We start from the raw sequence: 14908 nt of genomic DNA, 5'->3' as shown, positions 1-14908 counted from the left end.
ATGATACTTTCAATTTGTTTCCACTAAAACACATTCTGTTTATTAGTGGTTGACAGATTTTGTCCAAGCACAACTGTTAGGTACTGCTTAGGGCTTTTTTTGTGCTGTGCATTCTTCACTTAAATGGATTGTGATTCTTTATTTTTTTTTTAAAAAAAGGTCTGACTTGAGAAGGATATTATAAAATTACTGTTGAATTCTGATGTTTTCAACAAAGAAGGGATTCATTTAATGGGATTAGCTTCTAATCCAAATGAAGCAGTGTACACACATGCCATGGATGCCTTAAAAAATTACTATGAAAAGGGATTTCTTACCTGTGGATTTTGTCTTGATAAGAGGCAGGAAGGTATTCTGTTATGATTCACTCCTCTTGCATGGACCACAAAGGCATAGCCAGTCCTTCTGTCATCCCAATAAACTGCAGAATCCCCCCTTTTGCATGCTGAAACAGGAATTCACAGGGTAGGAATTTCCTGTTCCCAGGATATGCAGGACATTATTTAGCTCTTTGGGATGTACCATCCTGTCTCATAGTGGATAATTTTTTTAAAAACCCGTTTTGGAGCCTCATGTGGTTTCCCACTTCAGGGTGGGAAAAGCTTTCCCAGAATGTAAAGGCCAATTTAAGGTCACAGCCTTGCAATCAGTCTAGACTCTGAAGTAAGACTTATTAACAGGCAGTGCTTGTGGGTGGGGTGTAGGTTAGGATTAGTACAGTTGTAGATATCTGATTCTAACATTGGTTTTTAGAAACTCATATATTCATAGTTCTACAAAGTTCATTTTTAAAAAATGATTTACAGTAATGCATCTTGATCTATTGTGCTCGAACGTACTCAGGGGTTGTCTGTGAACACAAGAGCTGAGTGAACCTATGGATTGTGTTACTTGCATCTATATGCAATGTAAACAGGACTGTGTTTTATGATGCTGTGCACTTCCAGTTTGTCTCTATTTTTGGGTGGGATCCAATTGGCCAGTTCAGGTTGCATAATTAAAGTTGGTTTGGAGCTCTTGCCCAACCAACCAGTCCTGGCACCAGACTTTTGCAAGAAGGAAAGTGACAGGACATAGAAACTGGAAAGTGGGACAGCATCTGCTTGCTGTAATGTCACCTAACCTCCCTGCGAGCTAATCAGAATGAATGCTCAGTAAACACCCAATGTCCTCTAATCTCCCTGGAAACAAGAAAACAAACTCTCTTGAATAAAACAATAAATAAATAAAACAAACTCTCTTGAAGCAATCCTGGGTGTTCTTAGCACTAGATTCCATCATTCAGCAGGAATATTAAACGGTGGTATACACATGCTTTGGCTATAACTTAAAAGCAGAAGAGATTTCACTTACATTTATATTCTGCTCCATAACCAAAGTTTCCCTGGCCATCTGACAATGATCAGTTAAAATATTCTAAAAATACAATTTAGAAATTTTAAAATGCAGAATGTGGCATTGAAAAGTATTAGGCAGCATAAGAATAAAACAATCCAATAGAATTCTCAACCAGTGCAACAGATCTAAAAGCAAAAACATTTGACTGGATTCAACTAACCTGGCGTGTTGGTGAAGGCCAGCAGAAGGACTCCAGCTAGTGCACAAGAGCTCCCCCCCCCAATGTTCCCTCCCAGAAGAAAATCTGCTCTGGAGGGTCAGGAGAACCAACAGAACAATGTGGGGGTGGAGAGGAGACATGGGGGGGGGTGGAGAGTCTGACAAGCAGAAATGCATGCATTGATGAAAAAACCCTCTTAGTGCCATGTTGAATTTCATCCATTAAATGCTGCTAAAGAGCCATTAAAAATCTGCTTAGAATTCTGGGGAAATAAGAATGTCCTCATATCAAAAAGGATATAGTGGGCACCAAGGGAGCTTCTCTGAAGAGGACATTCCATCATCAGGGTGTTATAGCCAACAAAGCCTTCTTCCTGGTAGCCAACTGCTTCACCTTATTTGGTGAGGGCACCTGGAGAAGGGCCTTCAGAGGTGACCTCATTGTCTGCGTAGCTATATGTGGGAGGAGGTGATCTATCAGCAAATGATGCAGGACTTAACCAGCACCATGAACTGAGCCAAGAAACACTGGGAGGCAACTCTCGGAGGACAGGAGTAATGTCAGATCACCCAGTCCCAGTTAACAAGCTTGCCACCGTATTTTGGACCGACAAAAAATTCTAGACTGTTTTTGAAGCCAGCTCCACACAAAGCGCATTGTAATAAAATATTAACAAGAAGGTAGCAAGAACATGGATAACTGGCAAGGCTATCTCTACCTAGTTAAGTGTGAAGTTTATGACCCAAAGCTGATAAAAGGCACTGTGAGCTGGTAAGTCTATAATTCAAAGCTCACTAGGTAGGTAGCCTTAGGCAGACCATGTATCCCTGCACACGTGTAACTTGCTTACAGGCCATGTTCACAGACCAGAGTGGGGCCGCACCTTTAGTCTTACTCCTGACTTTGGATTTTTAAAAGTAAACAAACATGCATTGGGAGCAATTGTCTGAATAGAATGGCAGAGTTGCAAGACGCTCCTTGTGCCTAGATGTTACTTCAGGATGGAATCTACACACATATAAACAATACTGTGAAAATGCTTTTTTAAAAAAAGTTTTGAAAAATACATTGAATTTGGCATAGCTCACTGTCGCTGTCTTGTGTCACATTTGTATGTTGCACTTTACAACACATTTAAAACATTTTATTTGCAGCTGTGTAGCTGAGTCCCCTGACACCCAGTTGTACTACACATGAGCAATGCATAAATAAGGTACATCTCTCAGCCACAATACCCCCCATAAGAATAATACTGACTTTACAAGTCAGTTGTTATAAGGATTATGAGTGTATACGAAGTGTTTTGAATGCTTTGGAAGCATTACATAAAAATATTATTATTGTAGAAATAATGATGATGAAGGAATATTTTTTTATTATTTGTGCTAAAACAAATGTTTCTTATCCACGCATTCACAGTGAGAAGCAGTAGTTAAGGAGTTATTCTAATTAGTTCTGTCCCCAGCAGAACTAATTATCACTTTTGTATTCAGTGTGTTTTCTGTTTGTGAAAACATGCAACTTACTCCCTCTAGGCGATTTGCTGCACTTGTTTCCGACACACCTTTGAAAAATATTTGTGTCGTATTGCTCTTGCAACGTGAAGATAGGAAATGGATTTTTTCAATGAAAAACTTGATCAGGAAAATCTTGCATGCTAAACTCAAAGTTATGAGGCGACCAGAGCTGCTTTTTTTAATTATTATTAAATGTAAGCTGCTGTTTTTCTAGTACAGTGTTTTGAAGATACTTGTTTTAGTCTCAGTGACTGTGATCCTGCATTATTATGCATAAACAGGACCATGGACATCAATGGGCTTTAAGTAAGGGTAAGTGAGGACACAGAAATGACTCTGTCATGAATAATGACATTCTGTCATGTATGTTAACATTTTCTGTTTAAAATTCTACCATGTCTGTCAGGCTATTATTATTGCTTTCAGTTTATTTGTGTATTTGATTACTTCAGTACTCTCAGAACTGTGCTATTGTCTGCCGCTGTTACCCGCTCGCTATCTTTAAAGTGAGAGTCTTTATTTCCATGCTGTAGAACAGGGATAGGGAACTTGCAGCTTTCCTGATGTTGTAGGATGCTAAGTCACATTAGCCTTGGCCAGTATGATGGGAGCAATAGCCTCAAAACATCTGGAGATTTCCCTTTCCTGCTGTACAAGTTGCAGGCATGAAAGACAGACATACTTGCTGGTTTGTCTATTCAAAGCAGGCAAGACATATTCCTAGTACAAACTTGTTTAGTACCAATTTCTTTAAGTTTGGTACTCTTCAGGCATTGTTGGGACTCACATCTCCCATCAGCCACAGTCATCATGACGAGTGGTCATGGATGATGGGAGCTGCGGTTCAACAATATCAACAATCAAGCAGGGATGAATCGTGACACACAAAACAGGTGGACCAGCTTTAGGAGGTTTCTTAGTACTCGCATGTGAGATTTTTGTCTTGTGTTTGAAACTTATGAAGGGAGCTTTTTGGCCATTTTTCTCTGGGAATAAATACTGTTGGAACCAGCACCTCTGTTTCTTTGTAATGACTAGGAGATGTGTGAGGCTAGGTCAAGCTTGAATTATGCTGGCAGAGACTTGTTGCCCTGTTTCATTTTTGGAACTTGTGGGAAAGTCACATTTGAACCATTGAGGAGCAACAACGGTTCAAGCTCAGGATTGGGCCATCTCTGCCTAAGTAGCCAACTACATGTGTACCGTCTGCAGGCTTTATATGTTTTTGCCAATTGTAATTCCATGGAGTGAATCTGGTGACATTGCAATGGGACATGGTATATTTTCATTAAGTACAATTCATTTCCTTTGAAAAAAATCATCACAATACCTCCTTTATAAGTTTCCACTTTCTCTTTCCTTTCAGTGCAATAACTTGAGGTCTGTGGTTATATCCAAATCTTAACTACTCTGCGTGTGTGTGTGTGTGTGTGTGTGCTTGTCTCTATTTGTATGCGTATGCTTTTCTTTGGAAGAAGAAATATATTTGGAAATAGCTCCTATTTTGTTTTGTTTTATGAGATGAATAGGGTACTCTCCAGGTCATGACCTTGCACTGTGCTGCTGAGAGGAGTCCTAGTACACGCCATCATTCAGTTGCTATCACACAGTGCTATCTGGCAATGGCAATTTCTTCACTCTTCGCTCCCCCCGCCCCCCACTTAGCAGTAGAGACTTGTGTATTGCCTTCAACCCATGTGCATCCACTATTGCTTCTTAGATCTATATCAATGGATAGCACACACACAGGTGAGGTGGGGTGGGAATAGGGCTGCCATACGTCCAGAATTTCTTGGACATAACTGGAACACAGCAGTTGGAAACAGTGTCTGGGCAGAAATTGCTTAAATGTGTGGGAAAATTTGGCAACCATTATCGGAAGCTCAACACCTTGTGTCCTGATTTTCACTTTTTGAAATATAGCAAATGTCTGGTAATCTTTATTTTTAGATCCGCCCCCCCCCCCCGATTTTTCATGTGCCATCTGAAACTTGTTCAGACACATGTATCTGAAATCACTGAAGTGTTGCTTTGTCAACTCAGTGCAATGTTTCCTCAAAAGTCTGTTTCTACTTTAACAAAACGCACACTAATTAATGCATGTTTACATTAATTAAAGTTGTTGCTTTAATTATTTTTTTTTAAAAAATCAATTTAGTTACTTGTCTACTTGGCTCTCTTTCAAGGTCCTCCAGACACTTGGCCCTTCATATTTACACATTGGTTTTCATTTGCCAGTGGCTCAGCAACTGTTTGCCTACCTTTAGCTTTCTGCTCATGGGTTGATTTCATAGTGGTCAGTTAGTGGACTTTCATGCAATTTGTTACTTGCAGACTGCAGGCCTCCATTATATCTTTCTGTTATCACCTTTTGAATTATTGCAAAGTTTTCAGGCCAGGTGATTCTGATGTACATGGCACAACAGAGCTCATTCCTGATTGTCTTTTTTGTTATTTCCATAACATTTCTCATTAAAATAGTCATAGTATAAACAGCAATGTTCTCTTTTTCAGGTTTGACAGATGAAAAAGTGAAGGCCTATCTTTCTCTCCATCCCCAGGTACTGGATGAATTTGTGTCAGAAAGTGTAAGTGCTGAAACAGTGGAAAAATGGCTGAGAAGGAAACACAACACAGAGGAAGGTAATATCTCAGTAACTTTTGGAATCATTCTCCTGATGATTGGGCTGATTCTGGAATTGTATTTCCATACATTTTTGAACATGCAGTAGTAGGAATAGAATCATAGAATCGTGGAGCTGGAAGGGACCCCAGGGGTCATCTAGTTCAACCCCCTACAATGCAGGAAACTCAGCTAAAGCACCCATGACAGATGGTCCTCCAACCTCTGCTTAAAAACCTCCAAGGAAGGAGAGTAAGTATGTCTTCTCCTCCTCCTTTCTGAGGTTATTTTGACTTACAAGCACAGCCATAAATCAACGGAGTTGGGCTTCCTTGTGCCTCTAGTGGGCAAAGGCAGGAGTAGCTATTACAAGGAGATAGGCTGTCCCCTCTTCAGTTTTTTGCTCTTGCCTCGATAAAGCAGTCGCATTGCCTTTGGCTCTTCTTATTTCATCATCTTGGGTTAGCTTATTCTTCCTCACTTCACTCTTTAACCCTCTTATTATTCTTATTCTTATTTCTTAAAAAAAGAAAAATTCTAGATCTCTCTTCCCCCTTTCTTGTTTCCCCTCTTCAGAAGAGGGAGAAGCAGGCAGCTTGCCTGGGGCGTTTACTCCTGGCTACAATTTTTATCTGATTTCACCGATCATGGCTGTGGGCTGAGCTTGGCAGCAGCTAAGATGCTAGAAAGCTTCCTGGAAGCTCTGCAAGTGGCTGTGGCAGTGCTTGCCCCCACCCTGAAAATCAGAGCAGCCCTTTGCAGCTTTGGTTACAGATTGCATCCCTTTGGTACCAGAGGATTCTTACAGGCACAACTATGTTTGTCAAGATTCCCCCAACCCCCCCTGCAATCCATGACAGAAGGGTTTCCTGACAAGGCCCAGATGGGCCCAGTGCTCCTGAGCAGGCAAAATCAGGCCTTTGGGACCCACTGCTTCCTTGCAGCAGTTGTGTGTGGTGACTCTCTGTTCCCTCATAAGACTCTGCCCTCCCTTAAAGGGTGAGATGGCCTCTTTGGGCTCACAGCAAGCCCTGATGGGCGATTGTGAGACCCAGCAGCCCCATAAGGCTTTGCGAAACATGAAGCATCTACAGTCTACTGCCAGTGTAGTGCAGAAGCAGTTTAGGTGGGAAAAGCAGGAGAAGTGGACCCATCATTCTAGAGACAACGTAAGACCAGTTACCCTTGTTCTCCCTGCTGTTTCCTGGCCACTGCATGTCCAGTTCAGTGCCCCAGAGGAAACTAGCTCAGCACAGGTTGTGACATAGGCTTGTCATTCCTCTCCTTCCTGGGCTTTGAGGATTATCCTTCTGCCCATCCTCCACTTCAACACAGGCCCAGAGATCTTCCTCTCTCTACGCCAGTCAAGATTAAAGCTGATGCCAAACTATTGATATTGTCCAAGAGGATGGACATCATGTTGTTAGCCTGTATCCTGGGTCTATGCATGTTGGCCTCACAATTCACTTCACAGGCCCAATTGCACGTGAGACCGCTTCAGTGGTTCCTCTTACCACACCAATGGTTGATTATCCACAGCAATCATCTCTATGTTCCAATCCCTCCACATTTACAAGAGAGCATGCACTGGTGGACCAGGGAGACCAACCTTTGGAAAGGTTTGGCTACCAAAGAACCATAACATCAGATACCAAGCCTACAAGACTGGGGAGCACATTGCGAGGGACAGTTAATCTCAGTGGACTGGACAGCCACTAAGTTCCAACACAGCGTCAAGTAGCTCAAACTCTCTGTAGCACAACTAGCCATTCAGCACTTCTGCTGTGGGTGCCTGCCCCATGTCTTGATTAGAACAGACAACACGAGTGTGCAATCCTAGATAAACAGAGAAGGAGGGACCAAAACAGATCTGCAACAAGAGACTACTTTGTTCCTGTTCTGGGCAGAGAAGCATCTCTTTAGCATCTCTCTGAAACACATCTCTGGTGCATCCAGCACACAGGCCAATTGTCTGAGTTGCACCAGGCTGGATCCAGGGGAATGGATGCTTCACAACTTGGTGTTCAGACACCTTCAGTGAACCCTGGGCCCATTCAATGTAGACCTCTTTGCCTCCCATACTACTACTAGAGGTTCCAGGACCCAGGAGCAGAGGCATGGGACATTCTGATATCACCATGGCCTCTTGGATTCCATTATGCTTTTCCTCTGGTGGAGATCCTACCAAGAATTCTGTACAAGATATGGGAACAGGCACAACTAGTCCTAGTGGTGCCCCCCATTGGCCCCAGCGTCTTTGTTTCTTTGAGCTTCTAGTTCTGACAGTGATCACTGCATGGACACTCCCAATCCTACCAGACCTCATATCCCAGTGACCAGTATTCCACCCAGATCCGGCTTTAGAGTTTACTGGGATGCAATAAAAACAATGTGTAATTTAATATATTATTCACCACAGTCAATGTGATCTCTGTACTTGCTTGCCAAGACCGTTGATGTCTGTTTTCATTTTATTGACATTTGCTCTTAAATTTTGATACAAGAACTTCATTACAAAGTGGGGGCGGTGGGAGCCTCTTGGACCTTCAAAGGTGACTCATCCGCCTGCATAAAACAGCCTCGCTTCTTCAAGGCTGCTTTCTCTCTGCAGAGGTGAGCACACCTCTATTGTCATAGAACAAAGCACTGTGATGAAACAGCCTCAGAAGATCCCTTGAGGGAATTCATCACTGAATGTTGAGCTGAGCAGCCTGCAGGAGCAAAGCAGGCATGGCACAAAGTAACAGTTCAGGTTGTCCTGTATATAGAGAGTCTCCTTGCTCCTAAACATTTTAAAGGCTTTTGCCCTTTCTGTGTTACAGTAAAGTGAAAGCTCTTAATTCTGTTTGGAGAGGTTGCTGCTATATAACATTAAATTCAGGGAGTTGTGGCAGGTATAAATTCATTTGGAAGAAAAGATAGGGAGGCTACAGAGAAATGCTTGAAGAGAAAAACATTTTAGAGTTGCATTCTTTTTCTTCTATGTATTTCAGAGATGAAATGAACATGTCACATGAAATAATATAATTTTCATGCTTTTTTAATTTTCTCCACTGAGTGTTTTTTTATTATGCTGATAGCTCAGTTGGTTAGAGTGTGGTGCTAATAATGCCAAGGTCACAGATTCGATCCCCGTAAGGGACAGCTGCATATTCCTGCATTGCAGGAGGTTGGACTAGATGATCTTCAGGGTCTCTTCCAACTCAGTTATTCTATTCTATTCTATTCTATTCTATTCTATTCTATTCTGTTCTGTTCTGTTCTGTTCTGTTCTGTTCTACCATGAATCTTTACTCCACAGCATTCATCCCTTTGTCCCACTCCTTTTCCACTCTTTAGTGCTAAATGAGAGCAAATCTCAATCTGGAGAGAACCTGAATTGCCATTTGCTCTGAATGAGTGCTAAAGAGTGGTTTTCCCTGGGGGGAAAGCAGCAGGACAAGAGGAAGTGCGGATAAGCCCTTAGGAAAAAGGTAGAGTATTATTCAAAACAGATTTGTTCAAATATCCTGAAGAAATAAAGGAATGTATGTTCTTGTCATTTTTCCAGTGCTCGTGTTTGTCCAGAGGACATTTGAACATTTGCTCAGTGTCATATTTTCAGTCCCTAGAGTACAGTGCATAAAATACGTCTTTAGTACAAGTGTACGTATGTTGTAGTTACAGTAGGGTTCCTTCGGAGAGAATGAAATAGTTCCCTTGACGTAAATCTGTTCTACATTGGATTCCTGCTCTCTCCCATGTGGTAACCTATCATTTCTACTGTTAATGATCCCCTTACCCTTGTTGACGTTAGCAGACAATTCCCAAGGGGTATTTCCTTTTGTTTCTCTTGTCAGCTGGTCTGAAAAGAGGGAACTGTTCAGTCTTGACTTTTCTGCAGATGTTGAGGATTGCATTGCAAAGTTCAGCAAAAGTCTGTTTGTTTTCAATGTACTCAAGAACACAGAAACCAAGTGAGCCAGTGAGCCAATATATTTTATATTCTGTGACAGATTAACATTAGGAGGAGAGAAGTTACAGGAATTTACTCTCGTTTTTAATCATGCAGGATTATTGTTTCATGGTTATTTTGTTTTGGCTTTTTTGTATAAAGGAACCTCAACGCATACAGGTGACAAAAAAGATACATCAGTCAGAACATCACATTGATTAATGATGAAAAGCAACCATTTGCATTCAGCTTGAAATCTTTCCAAACATTGTACAGTATATCGAAAACAAAACACAGAGACTGTTACAATTTGTTCTTATGTGACTGAGCCAAATCTGTAGACTTTGGCTGGTCTGTAAAACACCAGTTCACAGCAACTTGAAACTCCCCTAGGTATTGCCCCATCCCATAAGCATGTCCTCAATTTTAAAATTCATAATTCCATATATATTGGTGGGTTAGTAATCTGGCAGGCAGGCTCCAAAGAGTGTGCAGCAGAGACAGAGGACCAGGGGAGTGACCCAGGAGAGGGGGGCCAGTGATTTATGGGGTGTCACACCACCTGCAAGGCAGGAGCCAGGGAAGTGAGACTGAGGGCATTTGAAGGTGGAGGAAGGTGCACAGGATGTGGCAGAAGAAGAAGGGATGGATCTGGTGTGGAATGGATTAGTAGATTCTTCAGCTTCCCCCATCCCACTGTCTCCTAGAACCAGAAGGGGCTTGAAAAGGGAAGAGCAGCGATGACTTCCATGCAGGAGAAGTCTCAGGCTGTGGGCATGCAACCTGTCAGAGGAAGGTATATAAGGCAGGGGAGGGGAGTGGCCCCACTGTTGCTGCACCTGCTCCATAGGGCAGACCTGTGGACAGTTGCCTAGAGGCTAAGAGCACTGTGGAAGCTGCTGTAAGTGCTTCTCTTGCCAATAAAGAGTTAATTATTAGACATGTGTCTTCCTTCTCTGGACCAGGCTGTGTCAGCACTCAGTTGGTGCAGTGTTGCTAGAGAAAGCACAAGAAAACTTCTCAGCTCTATTCCACCAATATATTTCATGTGTCTTGTTTAAGGCAGAAGGTTAAAGAGCCAGACCACCCCTAGCCTGGCGCTCATGGTGGCCTAGGCAGAAGGTGGGCAGGGAAGAAAATGCCCCTTCACTGTGCCAGTTCCCAGAATGGGGCAGCAAAGAAGTCTGGATCAGACCCACTGCTGTCATATGATGGCAGCATGTCTTCCCCCAAAATGCCTCATACCGGGAGGTTTCCTACGCCTGCTGCTGGTGGGGCTGCAGCCTCTGGTAACTTCCACTTGCCCATTGTTTGGCTGGGTGCACCAGGGAAGAATGTCATGGAAATTTGCAATTCAGATATCATACCATCTTACTAGTGCCTTTAGCAGCATTGAGGTGCCATAAGATGGACATGTGCCCAAGGGTCTGGATTGTAGATTCAGGGAGCATAGAAGTGTGACTTTCCCCCCAGTGCAAGCTGCAAATATGAGCCATAGATTAATATGTTGAATAGATTTGAATTCTTAAAACTTGCCAAAATTAAGTATTCTACTGAAAATAAGGATGTGGAATAAAACAATTCGAAATATATTGTGATGTAATAGACACTGAAAGCAGCAGTAGGATTATTTAACGTTGGATTGTTTTTGAAAATTAAAATTATCCCGAACTTTCCAGGAGCATCTAATTGTTTGCTTCCTTTTCTTACAGATGTTTCGACTCCTAAGCATATCAGCAGGGTAAGTACCGTACAGGTGTGTCTCTGTTCCCCAGAACATAAAACTGTCCAAGCAGCCTTCTGTTGATTTGAAATGAATTTCCTGATGCGTTGCACTTCATTCATTGAATTAGCTCCAGAGAAATTGCTGGTGAGCACACTAACAACTTTCAGACCAATTAAAATACCATTCAGAGCCTTAAGAAGTAAATAAGGACATGGTACATTGCAACCAAATGCATTGAAACTGTGATTAGGGATGTGTGAGCCACCCCCAGCTTGCCCTGGAAATTAAGCGAGTTTGAAAAAACAAAAATCCCCTATTACTTAAGTTTCATCACTCTTTCCATCCTCTTGCCTTGCATTGTGAAAACTTCCTCCTCCCTCCTTCCAACCTGCAAAAAAGCCTTCCTTTGAGGAAAGGGGAATGGCTAGCAGGTGTGGAGGGCAGAAAAGGCCCCTTGGAGGCTGGATCCTAGTCTATTTGAGTGCGGAGTGTGCATTTCCATCTCTCACCTTTCAGATACTTGTTTTGGCTCTAGCTGTGGCAGCTGGTTCTCTCTTGCTAAGTGTTTTCAAGAGGAAATCATTTGCATTGTAGAAGGAACATGAGGTAAGGGATGGCTTAGGCAGCCACCATTTCTCTAGGGCCTTTTCAGTACTGGCCCTGACTTGGTGGAACGCTCTGTCACAAGAGACTAGGGCCCTGTGGGACTTGACATCTTTCTGCAGGGCCTGGAAGACTGTTCCGCCTGGCCTTTGGTTTGGACTCAGTCTGACCCTTATGGTTTTGATCTATGGGCTACTTTTAGAATGAGGCTGCATTTTAAATTGCATTTTAACCTGTATTTTAAATTGGTTTCCCCCCCTATTATGTTTTTACTGTAATTTTACTGGTGTTAGCCGCCCTGAGCCTGGCTCTGGCCGGGGAGGGTGGGGTATAAATAAAATTTATTATTATTTATTTAAACTGCCCTGCTCAAACCGTTGTACTCTGGATCTGTGTATCTTTCATCTTTGTTGGAAGCCGCTCAGAGTGGCTGGGGAAACCCAGCCAGATGGGCGGGGTACAAATAATAAATTATTATTATTATTATTATTATTATTATTATTATTATTATTATTATTACTAGGTTGGGGCAAAAGCAGCTGGGGGAGTTCCAGGGGTAACATGCCTGGTTAAAAACTTCCTTTCCCTCCTCCCAATCCCTTGTCAGCAAATCACCCCCTTCCAAGAGCATTTTGCAGTATAGAAGGAATGTCAGGTTAATGTCACACATGGCTGCAATGTACTGTGCCGTTTTCCCCTAAATAATCCACACTGCTTTTGTTAACTTTGAATGAGGCTATTGTGTGTTCCAGAGTGCTGCTGTGAATACAGAAATCCCAGTGTATAATTCAAGGGCTCTCTGAATCACAGCCAGAAGAATTAATATTTCCAGATTTCTCATGCAATTGCATATGGAGCAACATTTGAATCTATTAGGCTTAGCTAAGGAATGAGTGACACCAAATAGGTACCCAATCCTAAGTGATCTTCCTGAACTTTGTAACAAAGAACTGTACAAATTGTAACATTGGAAGGGACCTTGAGAGCCATCTAGTCCAACCTCTTGCAATGCAGGAATTCTTTGCCTATTGTTGGGCTCGAACTCGGAACCCTGAGATTAAGCTATCCTGAATTGCTTATAATTGGGTATCTACATTATATATGATTTTATGTATACTTGTGAAGGTAAAATTGGTGCTGATCCTTTACCATGTAAAGGTCTGATTAGTTTCTGAACTGAGACCTGCTCAAGTTATTTTTGGTTGTTGTGATTTACAGAACATATTCCTTTCAAATGCCAACTTGAAACATTGATAAGAAGAAATGGTATGCTGGAAATGTTGCAACATTGTAAACCATTCCCCAAATTATGCATATTGTGAGCAAATCACTGAATAAAAAGCATCTTACTGTTTTGAAAAGTAGTTCATTGATGGAAATGCCTTAAATTATTAAAAGTTTTAAAATGGAAATGTACTTAAAATTTTCTAGCTAAACCATTTCCCTGTGTGCCATAAAAACCTGACTAACAGTAAAAAGAAAAACTAGACACTTAGTTCTTATTAAATCAGAGTGTCCTGCCATAATTTCTGGAGTGAGTTTGTCCAAGCAGTCTTTGTTCTACTGGTATGATATCACTGTCAATCTGAGCTGTAGGAGTCCTACTGTACGAATGCGCTTAATCACGATATAAAATGCAGCCCCTCAAAAATGGAAAATACTTTCATGAGATTTTCTTTGCAACACACCTCTGCTCTTTCCAATCTTTTTGCATTTTCTGATTGATGAGTCAGGGAGGGGAAATTGCAGACATTTTCCCTTCCTTTCTTACCATGCTATAGTCCCCTCTCTTTATTTATTTCTCGCATCTTAGCACAGAGCTTTCTAGACTACAGGTGGATCTCAGTCCACTGCAAAGGATTAGTTAGAGAAATATCAACATGAGGTGTTATTTTTCTGTAATTTTTGCAGTCATTTTAAGAAATACACATCCCACCTGATGCTGGTAATTTGAGATGCAGCTGTGTGAAATTCAGCCATTGAATGCTGCATGTATTTTATTTCCTATAGTTCCAGCTCTTTCCCCCTATGCCAAACTGAAGATAGCGCTAGGAAAACTGTTGAAGTACTTCACTGATTGCTGTGGCATGCTTTCAATAAAACATTGCCATCTGTTGCTAGTAGTTCTCTCATGCGTTGCTGCTGTATCTCTTTAAGGGCACATGGACACTATAAATGTTTACACTTTCTGGCTTCTTCAGGGGATCCTGGGAATTGTACTTCTGTGAAGTGAAATGTTACTGTTGTGCTATGCTGTGTTGTGCTGGAGGAAATTACAACAGTGAGGCTGAAACATTCACAACAACTGACTGCAATCCTATATACACTGGTAGTAACACCCATTGAAATTTATGCATAGGATAGTTCCATCAAGCAGGCTTAGGTTTTGCCGTCTTTGTGAGAAAATATTGAAGACATATCATGGAGGAGAATGCACATATATTTTGAGAGAGACAAGTTGCTCATTTGGCAGTATGTGCTTGCTCACATTTCTTCCTTGGCATTCAGCCATATTTAGACTTGGTTACATGTGCCCTGTGGGTGTAGCATCTTCTGCTGTTGTGTATTATACATTAGAAGATGTGCACTTTTAAGTTATACTTGTCATTCAGCTCATCATCCTCAGTAAGTTATCTATAATGCATTTACTTGGGGTTTTCTTCCATAACTTTCAGCTGGCTATTTGTCTAACACTTAATCTGAAGCTGAAATGTGAGAGCATAAGGCAGGAGTGTGTTGCCCTAGGGCTTCATGTGGCCTCAGTCTAATTTCATGCATCCCTTGACATGGCAGGAAGAGAGAGAAAAGGGGATGAAAACAGAGAGGAATGGAGTGTCCAGGGATTTGTGTTTGACCCCCCCTCCACCAACTGAACTGGGAGGAGAAGGAGTGGTGACTCTATGGCTGGCTGATGGGCAAGTCATAGACAGAAAGACGTGGAAATTAG

General features: G+C 41.9%; 1 protein-coding gene across 8 annotated transcripts in view; it reads left to right on the top strand.

The window, feature by feature from the left end:
* The window catches only part of PDE10A (phosphodiesterase 10A), a 183513-nt gene that overhangs the window by 124922 nt on the left and 43683 nt on the right, over positions 1-14908 (top strand). For 5 of the 8 annotated variants that reach the window (XM_053382370.1, XM_053382367.1, XM_053382368.1 and 2 more), the window contains 2 exons: positions 5590-5718; positions 11345-11373. In XM_053382370.1, the coding sequence (XP_053238345.1) occupies positions 5590-5718; positions 11345-11373 (158 nt within the window). Of the gene's footprint in view, positions 1-5589; positions 5719-9043; positions 9172-11344; positions 11374-14908 lie in introns of those variants that run through there. The other 3 variants (XM_053382371.1, XM_053382372.1, XM_053382373.1) reach the window with 2 other exon arrangements.

The sequence above is a fragment of the Podarcis raffonei genome, chromosome 3 (assembly GCF_027172205.1).
Source record: "Podarcis raffonei isolate rPodRaf1 chromosome 3, rPodRaf1.pri, whole genome shotgun sequence".
Lineage (NCBI taxonomy): Eukaryota > Metazoa > Chordata > Lepidosauria > Squamata > Lacertidae > Podarcis > Podarcis raffonei.
This window is presented reverse-complemented; position numbering and strand designations above follow the sequence as displayed.